We start from the raw sequence: 27,979 nt of genomic DNA, 5'->3' as shown, positions 1-27,979 counted from the left end.
CAAACTCCAGTCTCAGATTGTTTTTTTTTGTTGTATGTTTGTTCTTATTGTTTGTTTTTGTTTCGTTCATTGACTTTATTGTTTTGTAAGGTCTGATTGTTGTTTTCCGTTGTGTGATATATGTTCTATGTATTTTGGGAATTGAGGAAAAAACAGAAAGCCAGATGTGTCACACCCCTGCTTTCAAATTTGCCACTTTCCTGCTACTGACTATTAGGCTGCAAGTTGTACATTGCAGATTTGTCCAATATGAATGTAATTCTTAGGCAGACTGGGTTGGAACAATTGTAGCGGTCAAGTGGCTGAAACAACTTCGACATTTGCAGACAACTCTAAAATAAAAATTCACTTCAGTGCAGGGTCTGTGATTGACCTGCCAGAGATGAAAGTGATCTGACTTGGGAGGATGATGAGACAAATAGCAACCTGGAGAAATAATAAAACCGCTGGTTCTCAGTTAAAAAATGGCCAATTTACCATATGTGATGTTGTAATGAGGAGACACCAGCTCTGTCACTTTCAATATCCCTCTAATAATAATAATAATATAGTCAGGTATGGACACCACATCTGTCACAACACTGTGTTTTACATGTGTTTGTGTGTAAGTGAGAGAAACAGTGAGAGACCAGCCACCTTCAACCAGACAGAAACTGACCAACATCCTACTTGACTTTGAGGGGATGCCAGCAGCAGGAAGGAGGGAAGGAAATAAAGAAGAAAGAGCCTTTTTGTGAACTGCAGACCTGAAAGTCTTCCAGCGGTGAATGAGAATGAAATTACAGGATCTTAAAATCTGAAAGGAAACAACGTGCTTTCTTTGACGCTGTATCAAAAGGAAGCCATTAGGTGATTTTAAATGGATGATTAACAAAAGGTTAGATTCATATCCAAAGTCAAGCTCAGTTACCAGTTGTGTGAGATACAGATTAAATTTGATTATGGCAGAAGTGAATGAGTGATACAGCTAAGGAAGAGCAATAATAAGATGAGGAAAAAATTAGGTATCATTAGGGATGGACAATGTGGCTGAAGTCAACTTTCGATATACTTAATGTGGTAAAAGTATGCAAAATTAACATAAAATAATAAAACTGATGTGCAATACTAAGAAGCGTGTTCCTCTGTTATATATTATGCGTATCAGACAAAACGCTTCACACATGTTAAACCATAACCCTTTGTTTTACACTTTGCACGCCGCCATCCAGCCCAATAGCCCCCTGGCAACTCCGCTGCTGTTAATAAATGTATAACTTCATTCATTCAAAAAAATACGTTGTCTCTGAACACGATCTACCCGTTTCCTACATAACCTATTTTCTATTTTAGTTTAGTTGTACAGAAACATAATTTGTAGTTGACAGAATTGTTTTACCAAAGGGTTTCCTATTTACAAATCCAGCAGACACAGAGCAGCATTATCATTGGTTCGGAGTTGTGTTTCTGGCCAGCTGATAGATGTAAGTCCTCTCCTTTAAGCTCTGTTTTGGTTTCTGCCAACTCTTAAAAAGGAAAATATCTGGCTCTTTAACTGCGAAATTCTCCACATTAGTCACCAGCTAGCCGCTGACTTTGTTTGATGTTTTGATGCTGGGCAGGCACAGTACACTGGGATAATTCGAGTTTAGTCACTGGAAACAGCTGCCTGCTGTGGCTGGAGACAAGGCGGATTAGAGCGGTGAGAGTCAGCCAGAAGAGTAAAGTTGTGGACCGGAAACCCAAAACAATGAGCTGAAAGATGCTAAAACGCTCCACGGAGCTGAGAGAAATCGCAGAGTCGGGCGATAATTCTCTGTGGCCTCGTCACAACAAGCAACACCTTTCAGATAACATGCAGTCATTTGACTCACTGTTAATAAAGAAATACTGATGATCATAGCTTTACTTTACTCTAATGCCTAACTTGCTTTTTTATTCAGGCTGCACTCAATCTACATCTACCTAGATTTTCACAAACTTATTTAGGGTGATGACAGCTGTTGAGTGGGCAACACTGACAGCGCTACTGATTTATTGCCAAGCCCTAGGAACAACACAGATTACCATTTCAACACGAAACAATGAATGAAAATACACGTATGATCAGATTAACTTGACAGCAGGCAGGAAATGTCACAGCTAATGTGACAAACACACCCGTTGTGTTTGTTCTTCTTGCTCAAACCTGCATCACAAGTCCTGTTTGTGTCAAATCTGAACCAGGTTTGAGGAAACAGGATTGCAATCAACCACGGCTGATCAGCACAATAAAACGATCACACCACATACCGGACACTACAATACTTAATCTAAAAAAAACACAACAATCAAAACTAAGCACACCATCTTGCGAATAGCTCCAGTAGTCCAGCTGCAGTGAAGATGTGACTGGTTGTTTTTACTGTAGCCCTCCACTGGGAACCAGAGGGAGAAAAGATAAATGTATTAAACAGGGGAAGACTGGAGAAATAAAGTATTTTATCCGTTGTACTCAGGCCCTGCTTTTATTGTTGTTAAGGCCAATCTGTCTGGCTGTAGTGTTCTTTCTCAAAATAAGACATCCAAACCAAACACCCAGTTTAAAATGCCATGACTATGATAATGTTAAAGGGGTTGCGCAAAGTGATGAACACACAGAGAGTTATTGCCCAACTCTACAGCTCTGTGGGGCTTTTAAGCCTCTTTTAGGTCATTGTTTCAGTTTTACGTACACACATTTACTTCATGGATTCTTACACTTGTTTTCAGGAGCATACAGGCAACCGTTTCCAATAAAAAAACCAACCACTGTACGCTAGGTAGCTAGCGCCACACATGGAACTGACAAAATTAGCAACTAGCCTGTGAAGAAGGGTGAACATCATGTAACTAAAGGGCCAAGTATTTTCTTCAGGAGTTGGTGGAGACGAAAGCGAATATTGGACTTATATTCATCAGGGGGACATAAACACAACTCTAAATGAATGTTAATGTTGCTAAATAATCAATTGTTTGGTAAGACTTTGTCCATACCAACTATAAAAAGGTGGTAATTTTTTAACTTTTTGTGGAGTTCTTCAGCCGCCAAATGATTAATGAACTCAGATTTAATAGTCTGAAGTCCAGATTAAAGATTTTAATTTTTGAAAGTGAAAAATATTTTGCCTTATGTTACACCTGCACTGTTAATTGTGCGTCACTGAGCCCGTTTTGGTGGGAAACCTTCTGAATTGCTTTACAGGGTCCTGTTCTTCCAGAGCAGACAGAACTAAAGCTGCCAGAGATTGAGGTATTGGTTCTTTAGCTGATAAAAGCAGTAAAAAGACAGTGAAAAAGTCACCATCGACATGTTTATCCTCTTCAGTAAAGTTGAAAACACCAGAGATGTGGATGGCGTAGTAGAAAGAAGACAGGTTTTATGGGCAATGTGGTCTTCATTTTGGTAAACCACTGGCATCACATACAGCCTTACAATCATTTCGAATATGATCTCATTTGTTTGCAGCTAATATAAACACACACATGCTGCAACTGATTTGATTGACAGTGATTTATTGATGTTTAACGTTCTTTTCTGAAATATTGCTACGTTTGAAGAAAACTGACGAAAGCTATTTTTTTTGTGTGTCACTAAAAATGGTGGATTAATACACACACACACACACACACACACACACACACACACACACACACCACATGTTTGGTACAGGGTCACGAACCTACACTCGCATCCATGCATGCAACCGATTTGCTGTCATGGGTTAAAGCCTGGTCATCGCCTTTCACACAACACCCGGTTGCGCAGCTGTGGCTGCATACTTGTCATTGCTAAACCACAGATTCATACAAGATGCTATAAGAATATATTTGGCAAAAAGAGACGTGTTGACTGGCAGTTTAAACTGGAGATTCAAATAGAAGAAGTGTATTTTCGTGGGGTTTCTTTTGTATATTTGTACATTTTATGGAACGTTAAATACAACAATGTCTCTACGCTCTGCATTTGTGTTTAAGTGTCTGTCAGGGGGAGGTTGTGTGTGGAGTTCAGCCAGCTGTAACTCAGCTGCAGGAATGTCAAAATGAAGTGATAGCTATGGCGGTGGTGGGGTTTGTTTGATTTCTAAGCATGGACCGTGTCTGATGTGGCAGACATCAAAGTGAGGCTCATGCTGTGGGAGGCTGAATGACTTAATAGGTGTGTGCGTGTGTGTGTGCGTGTCTGTGTGCGCGAATGTGTGTGTATACAATGGAAGTACCTGTTTTCTGACTCCTGTTGGGGTGGCTGTGTCTTTCCTGGAGTGATGTTGGTGGATTAGCTGGCTCTCACCACTATTACTCAAGTCTAGGATCTTTTTACTACCCTCATTTACGTCCTAAAATGTGATTAAAAATATAGTAACTATGGCTTATAACTAACTGTATTTAAAATTTTCTTTTTTAGATTCTTAAAGAGTGATTCCGTTAAAATTATTACTAACTGGCTGATTTAAATGCAGTCAGTGATACAATTATACATAAAGGGGAGCCCCCGTCCCAAAAATGAAAGCACTGGATTGGAATCTGCTTTAACTTCTTAAAAGTTAAAGCAGAGTCTTAAAAAAAGTCTATTAAAAACACACCAACTAAATCGAGATTATTAAAATTTTATGGCACTGTAAAGTCTATTTACATCAGTAATCTCAAACATATAAATAAATGGACCTGTACTTTTAACTATGATCAGTCGAGAAATTCACTAAAGCTTTTTTTTTTTCACTATGCAAAATTCTTTAATAATGTCTTTGTGAATACACCAATAATTTTAAGCACTGACAATACCAAATTAAACGCTGCGTTGACCTATGTACTTCCTTCCTGACTTGCCTACTTAATCACATACTGGTATACTGACTTATTTTCCTACTCAGAGAAGTACTAGGTTGCCCACTGCATGCACCAGAGCTGCAGAATTTTATCACCTAACTCAACTGGTTTACAGCTGCCATAAAGTACAAAACAGCTGAGGGCTAATTTGACATGATAGAGACACTGGAAACTGCGAACAGACACTAAAAACTTTTTACAGGGAAAAATCCAACTTTAGAGGGAAATAAAACTAAAGAAAAGACAAGGAAAAGTGAAAAATTATGGAAAGTATAATGACTTACACAAAGAGCATTTTTTTCCTAATATTTATAGGTATCCTGTGGAGTTTTTGACCACTAGTAGCCATATGTTTTTATGAGAGGGTCTGTAGTTTGCAGGTGACACGATACACATTCCTGCCAACGGTTTAATGTGCCAAGAAAAGACGCACCGTGCCAGCAAAAATGCAGGGAACAAGCAAGCTAGTAAACATGGACGTAAATAATGCAGGTTTCAATTACTTAAAAAAGGCCTTTAGAAATGTTTTAAGAGGAAGAAAATGCATTCAAAACACGTGTCAGGTCTCAAGGATACACACAGGAGACACTGAATGTAAACAGAACTTTGTTGAGAAGAAAACTCTACAAGGCACCTTAAAAAGGTAACAATAACATTTCATATTCACTGCTCAATTAGCACATTGCTTCATTTCCTGTTAGCGCACAATGGTAGAGCACAACATTATGTGTGTTAACTGCCACAATAGTGGGCTATCAACACATCATAGTTTGTTACTGTGTCTCTTTCAAGCATGCATGAGATGTAGATGTTTGATCACTGTTTTGTGCTACATCAACATTCGGCAACACAGAGCAACAGAGTTTTTGTAGTGATTATAAATGTTGCAGATTATGACTTCAAATTGCTTTGCAAAATGGCTTCCTCACATTTCGATTGTTTGTTTAACTTTTCCGTTCCAAGTTGTCATCCAACCAAACACACTTGGACACTAGCAGCCTCTCAGCACGAAGACGCCAGCTCTCGTAATTTTGTCTTGTGCGCTTCTTTGAGCTCCAGCACATCAATTAGCTAGATCAAACCGCCCTATGGCATCGGAGTTGAGCACCACCTGCCCAGAGTTTTTGGAATCTGTTGTTGCTTAATAAGTTCGCTAATAAAGCGGGGGAAAAAAACGGCGTTTAGAGGACTCATTTGGGCACCTGCTATTGTGCTCTTGAAATCCCCGCAGCTTTAACCTCACCTCTGCTTCAGATTCATAAAAATCACTGTAGCTGTTTATAGAGAGCTGCATCGGTGAGGCCAGCTGCTTTTATTTGTGCTGGACTTGTTTACACTCTTCAGTGTAACACTTTATTGCATCTCATTACCTTATGTGGCTTGAAGCTGAACTGAATGTGTGAAGCTCTGCATGTTTACAGTTTGTTCTTTGAGGGTTTTTCAAGCAAGGGTGTCAGCGGGGTATGATAAGGTGCCGCACTCATAGTTTTCATTATGATAAAGGAGAACAATGATAAAGCGAACTGCAAGAAATTAAGTTAAATGTTACGCAAATTCAGTCAAGGAGCATTCAGTAGCAATGCTCCCTTGTAAACCATTTGACTCATTAATGTACAAGTAGTTTAATCAAACTCACCAAAAGTATAATATATTGTCAATCCTCACTTTGTTTCCAGAAATTCAGTTTATGTAAGAAAAATCTGACTTTTTAAAAAGGTAAATGACGCTGGATGTCAAATCTCAGGATTCATAGAAACAACCTGTTTAAAATGAACAGCGAGTTGTTGAGGAATGACTAAAGCACCCACACTTCCAGGCAAACAAAACATATGCTGTTGGAAACATACACAGACTTATACATATATATATTTTTTTTTTTCTTATTTATAATATATATGGTAGTATAGTGTGAACAGCATATGACAAGATCAGGACTTGGCCAGACTAGCAGCTCAAATTGTGTTTGACAGATTTATTTAAAGTGAGTGAGTTGTTGTTGCTCTCAAATGTCATTAACGTTGGCTATGTTTCATGCTGAAGATGAAACCAAGAAACCGAGAAATATGCTGTTCTTGGTAAAATTATAATCCACCTGTTAATGGTTATGCAACCACACAACCGTGATGACACCACCTGATAACTATTACACCAAAATTTTTTTATTGACTGCAAAGCATTTCTGCGTCAAGACAACAAAAAAAATTCTTGGCAAAACTGTGGAAACTAAGGACGGACAGAGAGCACCAGAGAGAGAGAGAGAGAGAGGAGAGAGAGAATGAGGTCTGGTCCAATTAGTTTTGACATGTTAATGACTTGGGTTTGACTGCCTGAATGAGGCTGTCTGCTGACTTTTGGGACTCTTCTTGTGAAAGAATGAAGGGCTGACTTTTCTCTGTATCTTTCTGTGTGTGTGTGTGTGTGTGTGTGTGTGTGTGTGTGTGTGTGTGTGTGTGTGTGTGTGTGTGTGCGTGCATGTGCGCGCACGCACTCCTCTTATGATGGACTCCTACTGGGAGTGTTGGACCTTCTCCAGAATCTTTTCTTCAGAAAGGACCAGGACAACAGCGCAGAAACTCATTAGAAGAGGCTTTTATGTTCTCAGAGTCAATTTAGGGGCCCTGGGACATTGTCTACATGTGACATACATGTCTTTATGTCTTTGTGCATGTGTATATAGTCTGTGCATGTGTGTATGCATCACAAATACATTTCTGTAAGTCTCTGAATGTGTTATGCTTGTTTGCACGTTTGTATGTATATGAGTGTGTGTGTGTGTGTTCTTGTATCTTTGGGATAGTGTGTGAATTTTCATGTTTTCTGTGCATACATGTATGTCAACCTTTGAATGTATGTGTATGTGTATGTGGTCATACTTGTCTTCGTATTTTTGGCTATGCTTGTGTTTATCATGTGTTTATTACATGTCACTGCACATATTCATGTGCATTTGCTTGGGTTTCTTTGTCTTTATGGATGTACGGTTCCTCTGCATGTGTACAGACATGAATGGGAAAAAATGTGTGTGTGTGTGTGTGTGTGTGCGTGTGCGTTTCTGTCTCTTTTGGCATGTGCAGCCTGTGATGGAGGATAAACTCTCCTGCAGACGACGTGTGATTAGGGAAGAAAATATCTTACCCGTGTCGAACATAAACACACTGAGATCAGAAACACCTCATCTTAAGCAGCCAAAATGCCGAGTGTTTTCACAAGGGTGTGGTTTAAGACCTTTAAAGTTTTTCTTTAAAGTCGTTAGGAGTGGTACTTTGTGGTGTCAGATTTACCTTCTTAAAAGTTTTTCTACAAACTTAGCCAGGCACATATGGTATACATTCGGTCTACATTCAAGGAATCTAAAACTTGTGGTTGTGGTAAAGTTAGCCTGTCTTTGTTTTTCTAATGGTCAGGTATGTTGATGTCTTCTGCCCAGTGTCCCACAGACCTAATTTGTTTCTATGGGGGAGAAAGTACGCTCCTCAGCAAAAATATCTTCCAGAGCTTTTACTTATTACGTTGTATTAGCAACACATTATCCCCATAAAACCAGTGTGCTAGCAACATCACAGATCAAGTCATAAAAAGATAACATACAGGGTACTTAAAAGAGTACCTGCCTAAATACTCCAATAAAATGTTGATAAAAGACTTTTGTCAATATTTGCTTGCTCACAGATGCTATAGATCTGTGCCAGTATTGTTAGCAACCGAATGTTTAAGTGAAACAAACAACTGGTTTTAGAAAGTGGTCTATACATAAACTGGTTTCTTTAGAGCCAGAATGAAATTTAGCTGCAGCACTAACAGTTGAGGTAAAGCACAAACCCAATTACGATAATGAATGCACGACCAAACTCAGTTACTACAAAGACCAAAAGACCAAAATAAACCAAAGCTGTTTCAGGGCCTAGGGCCTACTGCCCATTTCTGCCTGGCAATAACGTGGCCTGCTACCTAGAGTATGACTATAAGATACAAACAACATTTTTTTGGGAAGATTTCATGGCTTGAAAGAATAATAACAAATCTAGCTTCACGATTTCCAGCAATTAAGCCGCTTAGGAAAATAGCGCAACCATGCCAAACCTGTGAGTGGTATGTTTTCCCCCCTCTGGAAAACACGACTTAGCTGCATGTACAGTATAAGTTAAACAGAGGTATGTGAGCTGCATTTTTAAGATTTGCAACATGTGGGAGGAAAATACCAGTGTTAACAAAATTGGCTGATGTCCTCCATCTTACAGTAGCTATAACATATTACAGGTGTGGGTAGAAACTAGACTATATAAATGGCAGGCGGAGGTAAATCACTGAGGACCAAAATAAACCGATTCTTCAATACTTTAGCACTGTGGCAGACCACTAGATCCCCATCCAGCTCATAAACAGAGATATAAAATATGTAAATCCTTCTTAAGCCTCTTGTCCTGAACGCCCAGGCAATTTATCAGCCCAGGCTCTGTCTGTGAGGCCATATATGGGCCTATACAGATGGGTTTGTTGGGTGTTTTACACAACCTGTTATTCCAACTGACTCCAGATGTAGAACACGATATTTCTAGCTACTCTCTTCACCTAGGAAAAAGGGTTATTCAAGGGATTTATTATTAGCATTTGTAAAAAATAAAACTTCAGAGAAATAAGAGGAAATAATCAGTATTACATACACTCTAGTTATTGCACATAAAAATCCTATGTAGGTAAATACGAGCACAATGATAGAAATCAGTAGTAAAAAAAAAAAAAAAAAGGTAGTGCTGTACTACAGGCAAAATAAATCAAGTGACTCCTTTGTTATAAGTGCATGTGCCGTTTGCTTGAATCAACAGGCATGCAAGGACAATGAAAAGCAATGTAGCATATAACTGAGCTCATGTGTAACCTTTGCTTTGTGTGTGTATGACCGTGTGTTTATAATTGAGGCTTTAAAGGCTAAATCTAACAGGCAAAACATGAAAGAAAATCGGAATGATGTGTGACTAGTTGGACCACAGTTAAAGAGTGTCGGACACTTGAAACTGCTCTAATCAATATTTCTTTATTATCAATGGATCAGATGATTATATGTAATCGGAGAGGGGTAACTCATAGTGACGAACCAACAAGGCAATAATAACCCGACGCTGCAGTTCCTCTGAACTTTTTAGCATTTTTGAGCTCTTGTTTTGGTTCAGTCTCACTGCTGTCATCACCCACATTTTCCAGCAGAAGAGGAGAGAGTGGAAGAGGACTTTGATATTAATGTTCCATTTTGTTCCAGTGTATTTCCTATTACATTTTTTTGTGATACAGTTTACCTTGGGGGGGATAAGTTTTTGGATTCTAATCTTAAATCTGCAGAAGCATTTAAAATTGATCTTTGCATCTCTGCAAACTTAGGTTGGTTGCAGGTTCCCAGAGGTTGTTTTAAAATATGTTAAGAAATTCATCATTGTCAACTTTAAGTACCTTTCTATTCCGAATAATGTAGCTCCTTGTTTGCACAGATGAGTGCATGAATGGTGATTATAGATATTTTGATCCTGAAACATGAAATTGTTGTGATGATGAAACCTGATGTCTTCTAGGGGAGCCACACAATAAGCATTTTGGGGGTTTTTTGGATATGAATATTCATGTTTTTATTATTCATGTTTTAACTTGTCATCATTTTTTTAAATCTTTTTGTATTTTAATCAAACAAACAATCACAGACAAATACAGATTACTGATGCACTGTGTACTTTCATTAATGTAACACAATGTGTTACCTCTTGAAGCAGCTTGAAAGTGCTATATGTAAGTTTTTTGCTATCGCTACATAGCGAATGTTAGCATTAACAGCTGTTTACTTACCAGTCTAGACGAGACGTTGCAAGTTCAGAATCAAACTTTGCTCCTTTACTCGCCTAGAGCTGTCCCCAGTGGTGAAAAGCAACACCAGTGTTTTTTCTACTATTTCTATCACTTCTTTTCTTTGCAGTCAAATGTGGTTTCTTGCCATCTGGGCAGCGCTACTTCTTCATCCTCTCATGTTGGACTGAGGGCAGACTGGACGCTACAGTGACTCACTATTGCCTCTTGAGGTACAAGATGGTATTACAAGACGAGAGGGGCCGGGGCTAGCTGGTTAGCAAGCTAACCACAGCATATATCTCTGCGACACAATACACAGATGTCTTTGACATAATGCCAATACTGTTATTTGTTCACATTCTGATTAAGTTAATTTTTGAATATTTTAAAATAAAATACTTTCATATAGCACCTTTAATATGCACGGCTGCATCTGAAAACACTTTTTATGGTGATGAAACGTCCATTTCTATACTGGTTATAAAGGGAAAACTTTGTTCAGTCCAACATGTCTCTCACCTACTCTTCTTGTTAAGTATATGCAGTTTTATAGTCTCTTATCTGCAAACTAAGGTACTGTAATACTTTGGATGTACTCAGAGAAAAACATCTGAAAGAGCTTAGGAATTTTCTGAGAAGGAGTTTACATTTCTGCTGCTGAAGTTTTTGCATTAACGACAGACAACAGAGAAGCGGTGGCTTTGGACATCTGGTTTCTTTTTTGTCCGAGTACCACGTGATATGGACCAATCAACTGCACCCAAGGGGAGGGGTGTGTTTCATGCAATGGAGCCAGACACTGTACAATAAAGCTCATTTGGGTATGACAAATTGAGCCCTCTGCGGGAACACAAATTCAACATCTCTTTCACTGTAGAACTTAACACGTCACAAGTTTCAGTCTCAGTTAATGATGAAAAAAAATGGAATTGACAGTGAGTGTGAACAATGGAGAGATATTACAATTGATTGCCATTTCCCTTTGGAACAGGCAATTATCTGTGTAATGTAATATCATGACGTTTCTTTTGATTTCCACCCTTATGTGGAAAATGATTTATGGCGAAAACATTTAGAAAACACTGGCATTGTTCTTTAATACTTACGACCTGTTGTTTTTTTATTTCCATTTGAACCTAACATGGCCCTCATTGTTATGTAATGCCACATGGGATCAATTTCAAAAAAAAAAAAAAAAAGGATCTTGGAGCTCGCCCAAAAATGCATGTATCAAAATGAATTAAAAAAATGCAATAATTCAGCTATTCTCAGGGAATTCCACAAAGCTTTAAAATTGTCCGAGGTATGCTTTTTATGTATAATATCAAATAAATTGCTGGAATGATCGCTGACAGGAGATTTTCTCTTCTTGCAGGTAGTTAAAAGGAGAAACTTCAGAGGGAAATACAAACATTCCTCAAACAGTATAGTGAACAAACTGTCCCAAAGAATATTGACTTCTTAACAATGGACAATGGACTAACCTCTGAACCATCGCTACAACACAAAAAGAAAAAGACTGATGCCCCTTGTGTACACATGCAGACTGTGTGGCGGTGTTTCGGCAGCGGGAAAAAGTAACTGCTCAGTCACACCTGAGCATGTAAATGACGTGCTCAATGATAAACCGGCCTGCAAACCTCAGGCTCGTGAGGAGGTCAGGAGAGAGACTGCTACTTTGAGTCCGTGCATTTTGAACAGGGAGTCAGTCAGACACAGGCCTTCTGGGAAGCAAAGTCACGTCACTCGAGTTGCATCTTGCCACCATTTGGGCTGGCAAGCACGCACAGTTGTCTAGCGCAGCTTTAATGCTAAAAATTCAAAACATGTCTCTTAAGTAATGGCCCTAACAAGTCACAGAACAAAAGCTTCTCCAGCAGGCGCCTTCGAGTTGATAAAAGTCTGGGTCGTGGCTCACAGACATTTCAGCAGGCGCAGACACTGGCTATCATGGGAGCTGAACATGTGACATTTTAATATGGGCCAGTCTCTCTGCTGCTGAGGCTCCTGATCAGGGGTGACAGAGCCCTCTCCTATCTACATGGAGATAAGCTTGTAGAAGTAATGGAGAGATACGGCGGCTCTTAACCTCGTAAAGAATGGAGCAGGATTCATCTGGCCCTTTCATCCTCAGTCATTTGGGTTTTATATGTCTCTGTTTCTGTTTACCACCCTCCCTTCTATCACTTGTCCAAAACTAAGATTTAGGATCGGATGCGCTGAGACAGAAAATACTATATTATGCTTATCATGTCATGAATGCAGATGTGTCCGGCCAAAGATGAGGCTTCATGATTCAAGTTACAATGAAATATGGATGGGTTTGAAGGCAGGGGAATCACTAGGAGCCGCGAAGTTGGGAAGAAGCCAAGGAGGCAAAATAAGAGCTGTAAAAAAACAGTCAAAAGTCAAAGTCAAGTGACAATTCAAACAAAAAGCAAATGTGGACAACACACAGTATAATCTGTGTTCACATCGGAAAACTGGCAGCCGTTGTCAACGTGTTGGTGCGTGCACTCGCGTCATGTGAATGTGTGTGTGTGTGTGTGTGTGTGGCAATGAGGCCTCCCTCGCACTTACGTTGGAGCCACTTAGCTTTTGGACGGCCGGCTTTTAATTTAAGTGGGGCGAGCTGAAAGCTCGGTTCGATTGCTTTTTCTAAAACAACCTCATCTAAAAGTCTTAAATAACCAAATACCTCTGTGACGACAAGGGACCCGTTCCAAACTCTTAACTACATCTCTGTGCCTGGGAATGCATACACAGCCACAACCATTTAATGGCATCAGCCATGTGGTTACGGCATGAGTTGGTGGCTTGGGGAGAGGTCTTGAAATGAATTTAGGATTAGTGAGAGCAGTTGATTCCTCCAGGATCCTGCTGGGTAGAAGCCAGACAGCTCTTAAATCTGTTTCTGGATCTGTCACGTCTTTTTCTAACTCTATCCTCCACAGTTTATCTGCCCCTCTCAACTTCTGTCTTTTTCTCTATGTCTCTATCGGACTTTCTTTGTCTTCCTCTCCTCTATCAAGAGAGTTGACATTTACAAGGAGGCCACAGCAGGGTACGCAAAAGGTAACAGCCATAAAGTCTGACACACCTCCACAGGCTCCCTCATTCACACAAACACACAGACAGACACACACACACACACACACACACACACACACACACACACACACACGAGTGACCTGGCCATGAGGCTACTGTGGCGTCACGCCAGGGTTTTTCCAAATCACCCAGGAGGAGCAGGAACCACAGTGGTGTAAGCTCTGAAGACACTGGAATTTATTACAGCACTGCGTCACAAACCTAGTGATATGAAATAACAGCAGCTAAGGCTAATTTCCATAACTCGTACATCCAAATTTCCACATTACGCTTTCACTTATTTTGTGCCAATGACTGAGATGTCTGACGTTTTAAAAAATATTGTTTGTGCCTCCAAATCTAGCTGTCACAGAGTGCTCTGCCTGAATTGTGAGTCTCGGTGGAAACACCATGGTGCCATGAGTCAATACCTGATGGAGTAGAGACAAGAGACAAGGACTTACTGCTACAGTAACATGCACCTTATACGGATCACAGCCAAAAATGCACCAAATCAGGGCCCAATGCCTCTAAGACACAAACTAAAATGCAGGATCTAATCATCAATCCAATGTCATTAAAGTACTGAACTGGATTTCTCTCCACACTTCCAGTGCTTTTCTGACAATCGACTGGTACTGAATTTCTCTATGGGCAAGAAATTAGATGCTGGGCCCTCACTGACTACATGAATGTCTACAACTGAAACAAATGATCGTGGCCTCGGTCCCCTAGAAAATCAGTCGCGATGCCAACTCATGAACCACGCTAGAAAGGTGCTCTAGAGCTTTTTGGTCACCCTGAGAGGCCCTTGTGTAAGACAGTTTCGTATAGTGGAATCCTACTTCTGCAAATTGAGACCCAGCACTCCCACAGCCACCGATGAGGCATAGTATGAGAACCATGCAGCACAAGAGCGGCTAACATGTTAAAACCTCCGTCTTGTTTTACCTCTTCTCTGTCTTTTATGTCGCTGTGTGAAAGGTCAAGCTTGTCACGCTTCCAAAATGCTTTGACAAAACTTTCACCTGTGGGAATCAAGTTGAAACCTGTCACACACGTACCGAGCTCTGCAATAGCAGCAGGAACCAGGTCAACTGCGCACTGCACTTGAAAAACTGATTTCATGATTCAGATTAGAAATCTCCACGGACAGGGTGAACTTTCCCGGAGATCTGTGCTACTTTTGGCACTGAAACATTACCTTACAAACTTTTCAGCAGATATAGCAATAAAATGTCCGATTTTGTCAAGTGAAGAAAGTCAATAAAATCACCAGCAGGACTTTACATTACTGGAGGTTACGTTATGCTCCACATGATTGTTTATTCACTGCGCCGATGTGTGAGAGAGACAGTGTGTGTGTTCTCACTGCTAAACCAGAACAGACAGTTTAAGAGAGGGGTGAGGCTGCAGACCACATCCCAGAGAGTTACCTAAGACCAAGTGGGATTTAATGTCCGTCATTACAATTCAACCTTGAGAAATGGCTGATGTCATCTACATAACCGAGCTCTGAGAACAAAAGACAGACAATATGCCCTCTCTCTCCGTGTCTACAGTACAGTGCACTGCTACACAATTTCTTTCTTACTCTCTTCCATTCTTTCTTTCAGTCCCTTCTCTTCTTTTTCTCTCTGACTTGGGCTCGACATCTTGAACAGCTGACAGACGATCTGATAGCAGGAGCAGTAAATCACGGGCATGTTCATACATTCTGTTCAAACTAACCAGCCTCCTGTGTGTGAGCCAAACAAACTAGCACCTTTATCTAACACCCCGTCTAAGACACCACAGTGTGAGCTGATCAACATCAAGTGTCACGTTTTCCTTCCCTTTAGGTTAAAACAAAACACTCAGGCTAGAATAATAAAATCATACGTGCAATTAAAACACGCAGCAAAAGCACAACATGTGTCATAAGGGCCTCAACTGAGAGCCATTTTACTCAACTGGCACAAGGGCACTGTGGGGAAAAACCTGTCGATATTTGGCCCTGGCGGAGTTTAGCGGTCTGCTGAGCGTCATTCTTGTTGAGGATGCGACCGGTGATATCTGTACAGACACTTTCTGTACAATATGGCATGGTAATTTCATAACTATCATAATCTTAAATACTGGCAAGCATCTGACAGAAAGACACTTGCAAAAGAAGGTCAAGATCATCACCAACAAATATGAATCCAACATTTTCATAATATGTAAAACTGACAGTGTTTTACTCACTTATTTCAACGTTGGAAGCTGTTTTGAACTGATTTCTAAAAATGTATTTATAAGTAGCAGCTAAGAAGAAACTGAACTCCTCCTATGATCCTAGAGTGAGAAAATAATGAGGTTTTGTATTTTCATTGGTCCCTGACCAACCATTTTACCAGTGTGACACAAAAAGGTGCTTTATGCTAATCAAAGTTATTCAGTGGGACTGAAGGCTAAATTATCTGGTACATACAGATACAATAGGTCGTTATGACCTTTGGTACTTACAACTACAAACCTATTGTAACCAAACGCCTAATTAGATCCACTTATTTTCATCCTACCTGCCAGGCAGAGTCCAAAGATGGTGAGAAGGACCAGGATGTAGAGGGAAACAATGGCGTACTTGATGGCTGAGAGTGAGTTGAGGTGGCCGCAGCACTGATCTTGCTTCCTGCGACGCTTTCCAGAAACTGAAAAACAGGAAAAAAAAAAATCATTAGGACAAAAAAAAAAAAAAAAAAAGGGGGGGTCCAAATAGAGGTGCTAATACTATGAAGTTACGATATGCCAGGTTTTCTTATGAATAATACAGAGATGGAGAATATTAAAAACCACTTGGTTATTACTGTTTGAAGTGTTTCATTCGGTCTTTTGCCTTCTACCAGTCCATTCCTCTGAAAGTGTGTTAATTTGCGGCTGAAACAGTGTGTGTGTGACGTGAGTAATTTGCTTCAAGAGGATATTCACATTCATTAGGGAGTTTGAAAACAGCCAAGGTCATGTTTTCCAGGCATGTCCCCAGTCTTGAGGCAAAAATGCTAAGAGTAGCCAAAGAAACAAAGACTGGTGGTTGTATCTGCCCAAATAATTCCGAGGCTTTTATGATAAAGCCTGAAATTTATTGGTGTGATGACATTCAGTACCTTATAAATACAAGGGTAAGATCATACATCAAACACTGAAGACTGAAATACTCACAATTGGGTAATTTACTTTATAGTTCAGGGGACATAAACTTGATGACAGGTAAGTAAGCCGCAATATTTAATGCATTTCATGGTCTACTGGTTTAAAAAGGTCCTACTTGCATTAAATTTATGATCTAAATATGATGAGGAATTATTGTACGTATTTGGTAAATTTACAAATCTTAAATTGTTAAATAGGAAATGGTTTACACACTGTTGCCTTAAGGCCAATGACATATATGATAACGGACATCATAAAACAGAATTCAAACAAGTGAACTCTGTTATATGAATTACACAATTGAACACACTCACTGTGGAGCTATTACTATAATTCATGTCACCACTTCAAACTCCTCGGAGGGTCGAACAGATGTTCGAGAATTAGTCTTGATAAAACTGACACAAGACTGTTATGATGGCAGTGCTTTTTCCTTGTGTGTGTGTGTGTGTGTGTGTGTGTGTGTGTGTGTGTGTGTGTCTGTCTGTGCAATAAATTGTCAGAGGGCAGGGATTAGGCTGTTGATGTCGAGGGAACATTCCCTTCAGGTCAAGAGGAGAGGAGGAGAGGACATTTTGGAGAGGTGTTCTGGAGTCACATCCTTCATCAGTCAGTGGAGTAGGAATGAAATATTACTTTTCAAAATTTTTTTCAGACATCATCAGTATCAAAAATAAATATCCACATTAGGGGGCAACATGAGCCCCCACAAAATATAATACAAAGTGTAATCTATATAAATATAGATATAAATGATGTTCAGGGGACATTAACAGAGCCCCACTCCCCTATGGTTTTGTGCTCTCCTGCAGCTTGACATGTAGTTTGCAGCAACAACTGGCAGATTTGTCACTTGAAACTTGTAGTCTTTGATTTCAGAATGAATTAGACAAAGGCAGGCTTCTCATTTTTAGGTTGGCGAGCATGTAAGTTTAGCCTACAGGTTCCAGGCAAAAAGTCAGTACCGTCACGAGGTGATAATCCAGGTAGCAAACACTGGAAAACAGTAGTAGTATTGTTGCTGTATCACAGGTTTTTGTTAAGTTAGCCCTAGTATTAAAGTACGGTATTATAAGGAAAAATGTGCATAAAGTCAACCTGATGTTTCTTTGCTAATGTGACAGTGTTAATTACTATAATGTTAAAAAACAGAACAAAAAAAATACATACTTGGACAAGCTACATATAGGTGACAGGCTGTAATGTTAGTATTTTCTAGGGAAAACTCCCCCAAACACCAGGAAAAAAATAGATAAATAAATAAAATACACCAGCTCTGAACGGGGCTTTTTCACTGTAACCGCAAACAACAAAATCATGTACTTAGCTAATGATATGCTAACTTTTGGCCTCGGAAGAAAGGGCTAATGCAAGTTAGCCAGGCATGCTAACGTTAGCAGAGTTACATTAAAAGAGACGAGCACACTGTTTAATCCGTCACTTGCACTTTGGTCTCTTGTTTTTGCTTTTGAATAGGGAAAAAAAAAAAGAAGACTTTACCTCAAACGTATTTGTCAAGTATTTGCTATTTGCTACAACTCCTTGTTATGTTCAGAAGATGCTAGTCCTACTTGTGGTTCCTAAACTACAGTAGGAGGGGGTTTAGTTAGTCAATTATCAACTATTTGATAAAGCAGAAATACATCAGATATCATTAAAAACAAAAGCGATTAAAAATAAAAATAAAAATCAGCCTGAATACTATGCTAACAGTGTCAAAACGTTTCAGGAATCAGCTAACACACAAGACTAACTGTTTGCATTGAGATGAACTGGATAGAAAGAAGAAAAGCTGGATCAAAATGAAATATCCTTAAATATTATTTAGTTAAAGAAAATGGCCCGGGGTGAGGATGTGAAATATGAACTGACAGGTGTCTCTGGGGAAATCACTGCGGCCGTGTGACATGAACATTATGATAAATATTAAACCCACTGGGATATTATGGAGGTTATAATGAGATTCTATCTTCCTGTGAACAAGAATGATGTTGGCTTGAGTCCGACTTTTAAATGTAAACACTGATTTTGCAGCGTGGCCTCCTCTACAGCATGGTTTCATTTGGACCATGACAAGCTGTCAGTGGACTGTTGGATTGTTGCTGAGACACACACACACACACACACACACACACACACACACACACACACACACTCTATGATGAAGAACACACACTCCACCAGCATAAGACAAACACAGCTGGCTCAGATGCGTGTGTGTGTGTGTGTGTGTGTGTGTGTGTGTGTGTGTGTGTGTCTCACATGGTTGGAATGTATAGGAACAGAAACAGCACTCCAAGGCTGGTCTGCCTTAAAATTCATCTCATGCTTTTCTGTCTTCTGATGTTTCGTTCTCCTGCCTCAGTGGAAGACAGACATGAAAAACCTTTAGGACTTTATAAGATTAGTTCAACATTTTTGGGAAAGTTGCATGTCGGCCATCGCTTCGAGAGCTAGAGGAGAAGATTGATACCACTGTGTGTTGTGAAGCTGGAGCCGGATAAGCTTAGTTTAGCATTAAGACTGGAAGCGGGGGAAACAGCCTGCCTGTTTGAGGTTTTACAGACAGTAACGTGGTGCGAGTATTTAATGAGAAACAACGGTTTATCCATGCTCCCAGCATTTCTCTGCATTAGCCTGGCAACCTCACTGTGACGACGAGACTCCGTGAAGTCAATGCGCCTGGCTGTTGTTTGCTAAGAAACAGTTACGGCATGTAACTTCTCTCAAACCTGCAAATTGTCGTTTTTACACTTAAACAAACTGGATAAAAAGTCGTCAATTTGTGATCTTGGCATTGTTGGAAGGTGTGTTTTTGAACGTTTCCCTTGCTCCCAGTCCTTATGCTAAGCTAAGCTAACTGCCTCCCGGCTCGAACGCTGTACTTAATGCACAGTCACGAGAGTTGTATCACTCTACTCATCTGAGTCTTGGAAAGGGCGAATAAGCTAATTAGCCCAAAATGTTGACTGTTTCTTTCACTAATCTGTCAGCTATACCCTAAAATGTTTAATTTATGATTATATAAAAGAGAGAAAAGCAGAAAATCCTGGCATTTGAGAGGCTGGAATTACGAGAATATTCGGCGCTTTTCGTTCATAAATGACTTGATTGACTTAATCCTTTATCAGAATCTTTGTCTATTATTTTTCGGTCGACTTGGTAATAAATGAATCAACTTATTTCTTCACCGCTAAAAACTCTCTTGCATGGTAGGGTTTAGCATTACTGTCCTTTAAAATACTGCTTCATACAGCTTTGCGGCAGTTGCACAAAAGCCAACGCTTGTTTCTGTGATCTACAACGCAGCAAAAATGCAACCTAGTGAAAATAATTAAAAAAAAAAAAAAACCTTATTCAGTGAAACCGTTAATATTTTCCAGCTGATATCAGAGAGAGAAGAGTCAGTATTTATTCATCAAGCAACTGTAAACAAATTTGGGAATTACATTATTGGACTGCTGCATGTTCTCTCTTGAGTCATGTCTGTGTGGTGAACCTGTTGTCAACATACTTTACTGTTTGGACAAACAGACAAATAATTTAATAAATGATCGAGGATTAGCAAACTTGGAGGTGCAACAAAAAAAATGTGACCCATTTTGACACGTAACCTGAGTTGGTTTATTTCCAGCGGGGCCAGTGTGAGTCAGTTACTGGCACAGTCTGTGTATTTTGCTGTTTCTGGTGAAATAAGGGAATTTACAAGGGCAGAGCATTGTTGCCTTAACGTCAACTTTCCAAATCAAAGACACATGGTGCTTGGCTAGTGCACCATATTCCATAAAAGTCAGCCACTGTCTCTGTAACTGGCAGGTGACGGTGACATTACGTGTGTGAGCACAGCTTTTTCCCCCAAATACAACAACAATACAAAACTCCTTTAAAAGCGTTAATCTATGTGTGTAGATCTAAACATTAACATATCATTGTCAGACTAATTGTCACTTGCTGTTATAGTAACTATTTACAAGTCAGACCTCGGTGGCCTCGATAACACCTCAAGTGCAGTGGTGTTTGCCGCCGGAGTTCACAACCAATGAACCCTGATTCTTCTTAGAGGATGAAACTCATCATTTACCCATAATACACAATGAGTTTAACCCTGATTGTACACCGTCTCCTTTAGTTGTGTGAATCATTGCTGGATCTCGCTCTAAATGAAACCCTGCCAGCGTCTCATTGAAACCTCCTGACTGCTTTGTTGCTATTATACCAAAATGAAATCAACTGCTCCATGGTTGGGAATATCTTCTCTAATTGAACGAGGTGTGAAAGCGTCCTAGGATTTGTGAAGTTGGACGAGGACAGTCTTTCTGATATGTGAGGCCATTGTCCGCTTTCCATTAAAATGTCAACAAATTCTCCAGTTAATGTCCACTAAGTCTTTCCCACCAAACTCGCAAAGCCCTTGGTCGAAACCTGAGAACTCCACGGGGTCAACTGTGGATTCGTTCAGCTGCACCTGTACACACACACACACACACACACACACACACACACACACACACACACACACACACACACACACACAAACACACACACGCACAGATGTTGCTCCTGGACATTCCTTGCTTTCACAGATGACCATAGCGAGAGGAGAGTAAACGCCAAATGGTGACAGCATTGCCTCTGTTTGTGCGTACGTGTTTGTGTGTGAGCGAGCATACTTGACGGAGTCTGCATTGGCGATTAGCGAGCGTGGGCGTTTGTGTACACGAGTAGTTCTCTAGAAAGTCCCCTTTCTGAAAACCTATCTTAGTGTATGATAATCTGTCTCAGTCTAAATCATGATAGACTGCTGTGCTTGCCTGTACACACAAAACATTTATATGGTTCATTATTTTTGTTTCATTGTATCATAAAAGAATCTTGAAATTTGAAAAAAAAAAAAAAACCTCAAAATTTGAATGTAAAACTCAACAATTCAAAAATATGAATGAAAACCTTTTTTTTTTTTTCTCTAGTTAGAGGGGAGCCTGGTGCATAATCAGCAATTCATTAACATTTTCACCTCAGTTTTCGCTCCAGTTTTTACTATTGGAAGATACTGGGAGCCCCCCTTGTCGCAAGAGAACATCATCTACCATAAACTATGGTGGTTAGCTTCTTATTACAGCAGAAAACATGACATATTGATGGAGTATGTAATCAGTGTAAAACAAACAATCTGTTTTCTCTGTTAAGAAAAAAAAGAAAAAAAGAAAAAAAAAATCTGTATTTTGGGAAAAAAAAAAAAATCTGGAAAAACTGGTAGCAACAAACCTTAAGTTCAGCTGATTGTTTTCAGCTTCCTACAGTAACACTCCCCAAGTCTCAACTCTCCGTCTTACCTTCATCGCACAGGTTGAGTTTGGACAAGTTGTGTCCATCGTAGGCCTCTTCATACATGGAGCCGTTGTCTCTCTCTTCATATGTGCTAAGATACATGGCCTTGTTCTCCATCTCCTCCTGAATGAACAGGAAAGACGCAGTGTGATGCACTGAAACTTTTAGTCGCTACAAGAGACACTGCTGTCGGAATTTTTTGGCGCTAAGGTATGGCAGTTTCAAAATACAAAAAGAGGATTGTGAGAGTTCAAAAGTAGTGAAGGTTTTTCAGCAAAGCTGCGGGGAGTCATGGCTCACATCGCCACATCATTTTAGTTGTCAGTCAGAAAATCCGGTTTTTCTCAACTTCTGTAACTTGCATTGTAGTTTGATCACATGCAAAGAGAAACATGTCTCACCGAAAAAAAAAAAAAATAAAAAAAAATAAAAAAATACCTGAGAAAAGAGCACGTTGTTATTTGTTTAGATGGCATAATAATAGTCATCAATGAGTGAAACACAGCAGTACAGGAGTCCGTGACTGTATGTTTGCTTTGGTAGCTTTGTCTCGGTGAGAACCAATTTGAGACCTCAAGAACAAAGACAGTTTTGAAGGGAGAGGACAATTTGGCCCGTCGTCAAAAGGCTCTTTAAAAAGGATTTTTAGGGGTCAAGGGGATAATTGAATTTAGGTGAAGTTTTGGGTAAGAGGTTGGGTGAGTAATGAGGCTGTGGTTGTTAAGGTTACATCTATGAGGATCCTCACAGGTTTAGAAACGTACAGTATGTGTGTGTGTGTGTTTCCCCATTGCTGCCCTCTAGTGCTGCGACTCAGGTGGACCAGCTGTGAGAGCTCTGCCTGTCTCTGTTGCACTTCTCAAGCTACAACACCACACACACACACACACACACACACACACACACACACACACACACACACACAAAGATTTAGGTCCAAGCTAAACAAACAGAAGGAAATCCTTCTGGTGTGAGGATTGTGGCTGTCTCTAGACCAGTGTTAAGTGATTTGTTTCCTCTGCCCACAGATTTGGACAGGGTTTTTGATTTTGCCCCATTCCATCTGTCTGTTTGACATTCAGGAAGATATTTAAAAGTTATGAATGAATGTGCATGAAACACCGTGGAAAGGTCAGTCAAGGGGCGAGACTGAAGCTGCAATACACACCTTGCATACCAACTGGCCATGAGGACTGTGAGGAAGTTGCTCTGGCTTCTCTAATAATGCATCAGCGGAGCCAAACCCTACATTGTAGGCCAGTCAAACAATCCTGGGGCACTTGAGAGCACATTTCCCATGGCAGTGTTTGAGTTTCAGCCCAAATGCAAATGGTAACTGAACAAATATAGAGCCAATAGACTCACACATTTTTGAAATAATCTACAAATAGTGTACATCTGCACATTTAAACTTCAAATTTCTGCCACTTATCCGGATTGTGGTGGCAGCAGGCAGAAAGCTAAGTTGTCCAGACATCATTCTCCATAGCCTCGATCTCCAGCTCATCTTAGAGCATCCCCTGGTCCCCCCAGACCAGATGGGACATAAAATCCCTCTGGTGCGTTCTGGGTTTACCCTGGGGTCTCCTCCCAGTTGAGTGAGCCTGGTATACCTTCACAGGGAAGCTTCCCGATCAAAAGCCCAAACCAACTTAACTGGGTCCATTCAACACAAAGGAACGGTGGCTCCACGCCTAACTTTTTAGATGTCCAGAGTTTTTCATCCTGTCCATTAAAGTGAGCACAGACCCCCTGCACCAAAGGTGAGGCTCCGTACTTCACCTCACATGCGAAGTACGGTAGAGATTCGGAAAGATCGTCACCTCAAACATATCAAGACGGTTGTATGATTGCAGAGCTGGTTATGTTCGGGTTAAAAAAAAAAAAAAAAACTTTTCATTGACAATTTAACACTTTATTCACTGATTTAAATCACCTTGAATTTGTAATTACAAATTGATGTTGACCTGCATGCCGTTTACAAGTTGGAAGCAGATGATTGCACTAAGTCTGATATGACTTAAATGCGACATTACAACACTTATCTGATTATGAAATTATTGCCATTTTGGAACAAAAACCGAAATCAAGCAAGAATCTGAACAGGAATTTCTCATGACCCATTTCGGCTACAGTACTGAAATTGAGCGAACCTCAATTTGATCTCACAATTAAAAAAGATAAACAATTTCAGGAATCCATACCAGTATTGTTTGTTTAAGTTATGTGTTTCTGTTAAAAAAAAAAAAAAAAAAAAAAGGCTTTTGGCCAGTACATCGTTATCTGATTATTAAACTCCCAAATATCAGTGCTGGCCTCAAAAGTCCAGTATCCACTATCAGTTTGCTTACATTTGACTCATGAGGAAATACTTATAACAAGATGTAGCTCCAGAACTGTCAATTTTATCTCAAGAAGCTGTGATGTATGCATCTCAAGTATTTAACCACATATCAATGACGAGAGGCGACGAATGAAGTGTGCTTTGACGGATGCAGTCATGGCAGGATTCCAACATGTCCTCCTTTCAAAACGAGGATTTGTGTGTCCAGCTGGACACATTAATCTAATGAAAATATTTCCTGGGAGAGGAAAGTGTCTCAGAAGCCACTTATCTTGAGAATTCTATCTTAAAACACAGGGCCGACAATGTCATCCGTCAGGTGCAGCCATTGACGAGTTGTTGTGTCAGAATCTGGCACAAACTCTCTGGAATAACTACATTTTTTTAAAATTAGAAGCAGATTGAATTTCAGTATTTGTTTGTCAAGAATTCAACCGGTAATGAATCGCAATCAGGTCGCTCCCATTATGAACAACCCTCACTGCCTTTTCACACTACTTTGCAGCCACGCACCGTACTATTTACTCCGAGTCCAGCGCGTTTGCTCTTCTAGCCCGCGCCGGGTTTTCCCACGCTACACATGATGGAAACCAAATATCAATAAAGCGAAAGAGGGAACACGGAACAAATAGATAAGACTCAGGACAGAGAGGCTGGGTAAGGCGCAGACATCTCTGAGGGATGAGCTTGAATCTGCTGTGGTCAGGACTTGGTGGGTGTTAAACTCCCGCAGGCCCTGGCGGCAGATCTGCGAAGTGTTTGACAAAGTCCTTAAAAAGTGCTCAGTCTGGACTTTCTCATTACGGAGGGGATAGAAGGGTCAGGTTGACATTTAGACTGAACCATTAGGGCTGCTAGGAGATCCCACTAAACCCTCCAGACCACTGCATATGTGCTTGTGTGTGCGGCTGTGTCGACACAACGTGTGGGTGCGGGCGCTTTCATGAGTTGAGTTATCTTCTAATTACACTGAGTTTGGTGGGAAAAAAAAAACAACAACAGTCTTTCATCACTCACTCAGTCGGTGCCTGTTACTCAGTGCCAGCAGAGGATTGTGGGGAAGCAAAGCAGCCACTTAAAGAAAAAAAAGGCAAAGAGTCACCTCCATCTGCTCTCATCGGCTCTTCAACTGCTCAGAAAAACAAAACAAAACATTTGAGTAAGAAAAACCTGTGTACAGAGGTTGTTATACAGGTGAATGATGGTTCGTGTCTGACTTTAAAGGGCTAGTTCGCTCAAAACACAACGAAAACAAGTTAACCCTACACTTCCAGAGCATCCTCCTGGAGCAGCAGCAGTGGCCACAAGGGACAAAAGGCTTTGAAAACCACTGCCTATAGCAGTGTACATCCAGGCCACCAATATCCACATGCCTAACCTGGTAGAAGCATTAAACCAGGAGCCATAAAAAAATAAAAAAAACTGCACTGCCTACATGAGTCGTTCTGTCTTTTTCATTTATCCACGTGAAACACCAAAGATGCCTTTAATGCGCAGTATCAGCTGTTACTCATGGTGCCGGATTCCCTTTGGCCTTTTCTTTAAATCAGGCAGACTGGATGTGGCCGATACCTCACGGGAAGTGGATTCCTACTTTCTTCATCCCTCGAACGACTGGAGGTTTTTTTTTTGTTTTTTTTTTCTCTTTCTTGGAGCTCCATCCAACAACTACAAACAGTTCAAGAACCCCTGTGGCATCAAGCCAAGAAGAATCAAAGCTGCACTAAAGACAAAGTGTGGCCTAACATCCTCTTAACTATTTGACACTCGAGTACTGTCAGGTGCTCATTTTATTTCGCGTATCATGCAGCTCCACAGTTGAAATCCAGTCCTTAGCAAAACCTTTTGATAATTAGAAAACATAGGAGAGAGTAGACTAAAAGCACCAAACTTTTACGGTTAAAATTCACTAATTAATGACTTTATATTAAGGATGGGAGAAGTGACTATGTTTAAGGTGCACGGTGCCGTTCGTGAAGAGTGTTGTTACCGTTTTGGTTCTAAAACCCACAACTTCGCTGTTTTGGTTCAGTCTCACCGCTCTTATCATCCCCTTTTCTAGCAGCAGCAGGCAACCGCCCAGCACCAAATGACAAACAGACAGAGTTGGGGAGCTCTAGCCTCTAGCTGCTGAAAACTGATATTTTTCCAGGGACCGAAACAGAGCTAACGGGGAGGGTGAATATTGGACTGGCCTTTGTCCGGCGGCCAGGAGGACGACTCCAAATGAATGATAATGCTGTTTCTTATCTGCTTGGTTTGTGCAAGTAGGAAACTGGTTGCTAACACGTTCACCATGGCAACTTTTTAAGAGTAATGATATGTCAGTGTTGTGATTACAGTTTGTTCTGCTGCCCCCAAGTGGTCAAAATCAAAATCAAAAATCAATTAATACTGCTAAAGTTGGCTTGCACGCTTCATTTACACAATTATTTTCCAAATTGGCAATTTCGCATAGATAGTAACAAGCTGCAATAGCAGCAAGTTTTAAACCACGGACTAGGAAGGTAGTTCTTCCCTTTTGGCTGATTAGAATGTAACAGACTAACTTGGGTTTTGAGGATCATTGAAACTGCTCTTTCATATTGGTACCGGGGCTAAAAAAAACACTATCAGTGAGCACTGGAATACACTTGACAACAAAGTCAATGTCTTGATAGCATGAACATTGTCTGAATATTGTAAACGAGAACAAAAGCCATCTTTTTTTTTTTAATCTAAGTGAATCTATATCGGATCTTGCAACTACCGTGATTGTTTTCATCATCATTATGGGCAACAAATCGAAAACACGAATTGCTCTAAATACATTTTTAAGCCTTCTCTGTAACACAAATATCACTGGGGGTGCACTCAGAATCACATCTCCTCTTCGCCGACTGTTTCATGATCTACACTTCGTGAACTGTGCACGTTTTTGCTGGCAAAAGGTGCGGAGAGACTCCGGCGGGGCTCCGGCACAGCTTCTTTGGGTGTAGTTAACTCCGCGGAGAATGCAGAGGGAAGGCAGATGGTGGGTGGGAGTTTTGGTGAACTGAGAGAGAGAGAGACTGGAGATTCGCTCAGCAAGGAAGGGAACAATTATCTTGTCATGCGTCGTCGCGTACTGAAATTTGCCCCCCCAACTGAGCATCCGATTATCTGGCAGGTCAGGGGGGGGAGCAGTGCGTGTGGTCCCTGCTGCCTGTGCAGCTTCTGAAAAATATGGAATCTGAGCGTATAACACAGAACAGGCCAGGCAGTAAGGACACAATTCTGGCAGCGCAGCATGCAAAGAACTGTTTCAAAAGTTTGCCAAGAAGTCACAAGTTAATGTCTGACTCGTGTAGGCTCACTGACTTGGTGTATTCATCCTCTTAATAACAATTAAACACCATTAATAATAATAAAAAA

General features: G+C 40.4%; 1 protein-coding gene across 3 annotated transcripts in view; it reads right to left on the bottom strand.

The window, feature by feature from the left end:
* scara5 (scavenger receptor class A, member 5 (putative)) overlaps positions 1-27,979 on the bottom strand; it is an 86,458-nt gene that overhangs the window by 55,718 nt on the left and 2,761 nt on the right. For all 3 annotated transcript variants that reach the window (XM_040125196.1, XM_040125195.1, XM_040125194.1), the window contains 2 exons: positions 22,248-22,365; positions 16,287-16,415 (listed from right to left, as the gene is read on the bottom strand). In XM_040125196.1, the coding sequence (XP_039981130.1) occupies positions 16,287-16,415; positions 22,248-22,359 (241 nt within the window). In that variant the 5' untranslated portion in view covers positions 22,360-22,365. The remainder of the gene's footprint in view (positions 1-16,286; positions 16,416-22,247; positions 22,366-27,979) is intronic.

Source organism: Xiphias gladius, chromosome 4 (genome assembly GCF_016859285.1).
Source record: "Xiphias gladius isolate SHS-SW01 ecotype Sanya breed wild chromosome 4, ASM1685928v1, whole genome shotgun sequence".
In the NCBI taxonomy this organism is placed as follows: Eukaryota; Metazoa; Chordata; class Actinopteri; order Istiophoriformes; family Xiphiidae; genus Xiphias; species Xiphias gladius.
This window is presented reverse-complemented; position numbering and strand designations above follow the sequence as displayed.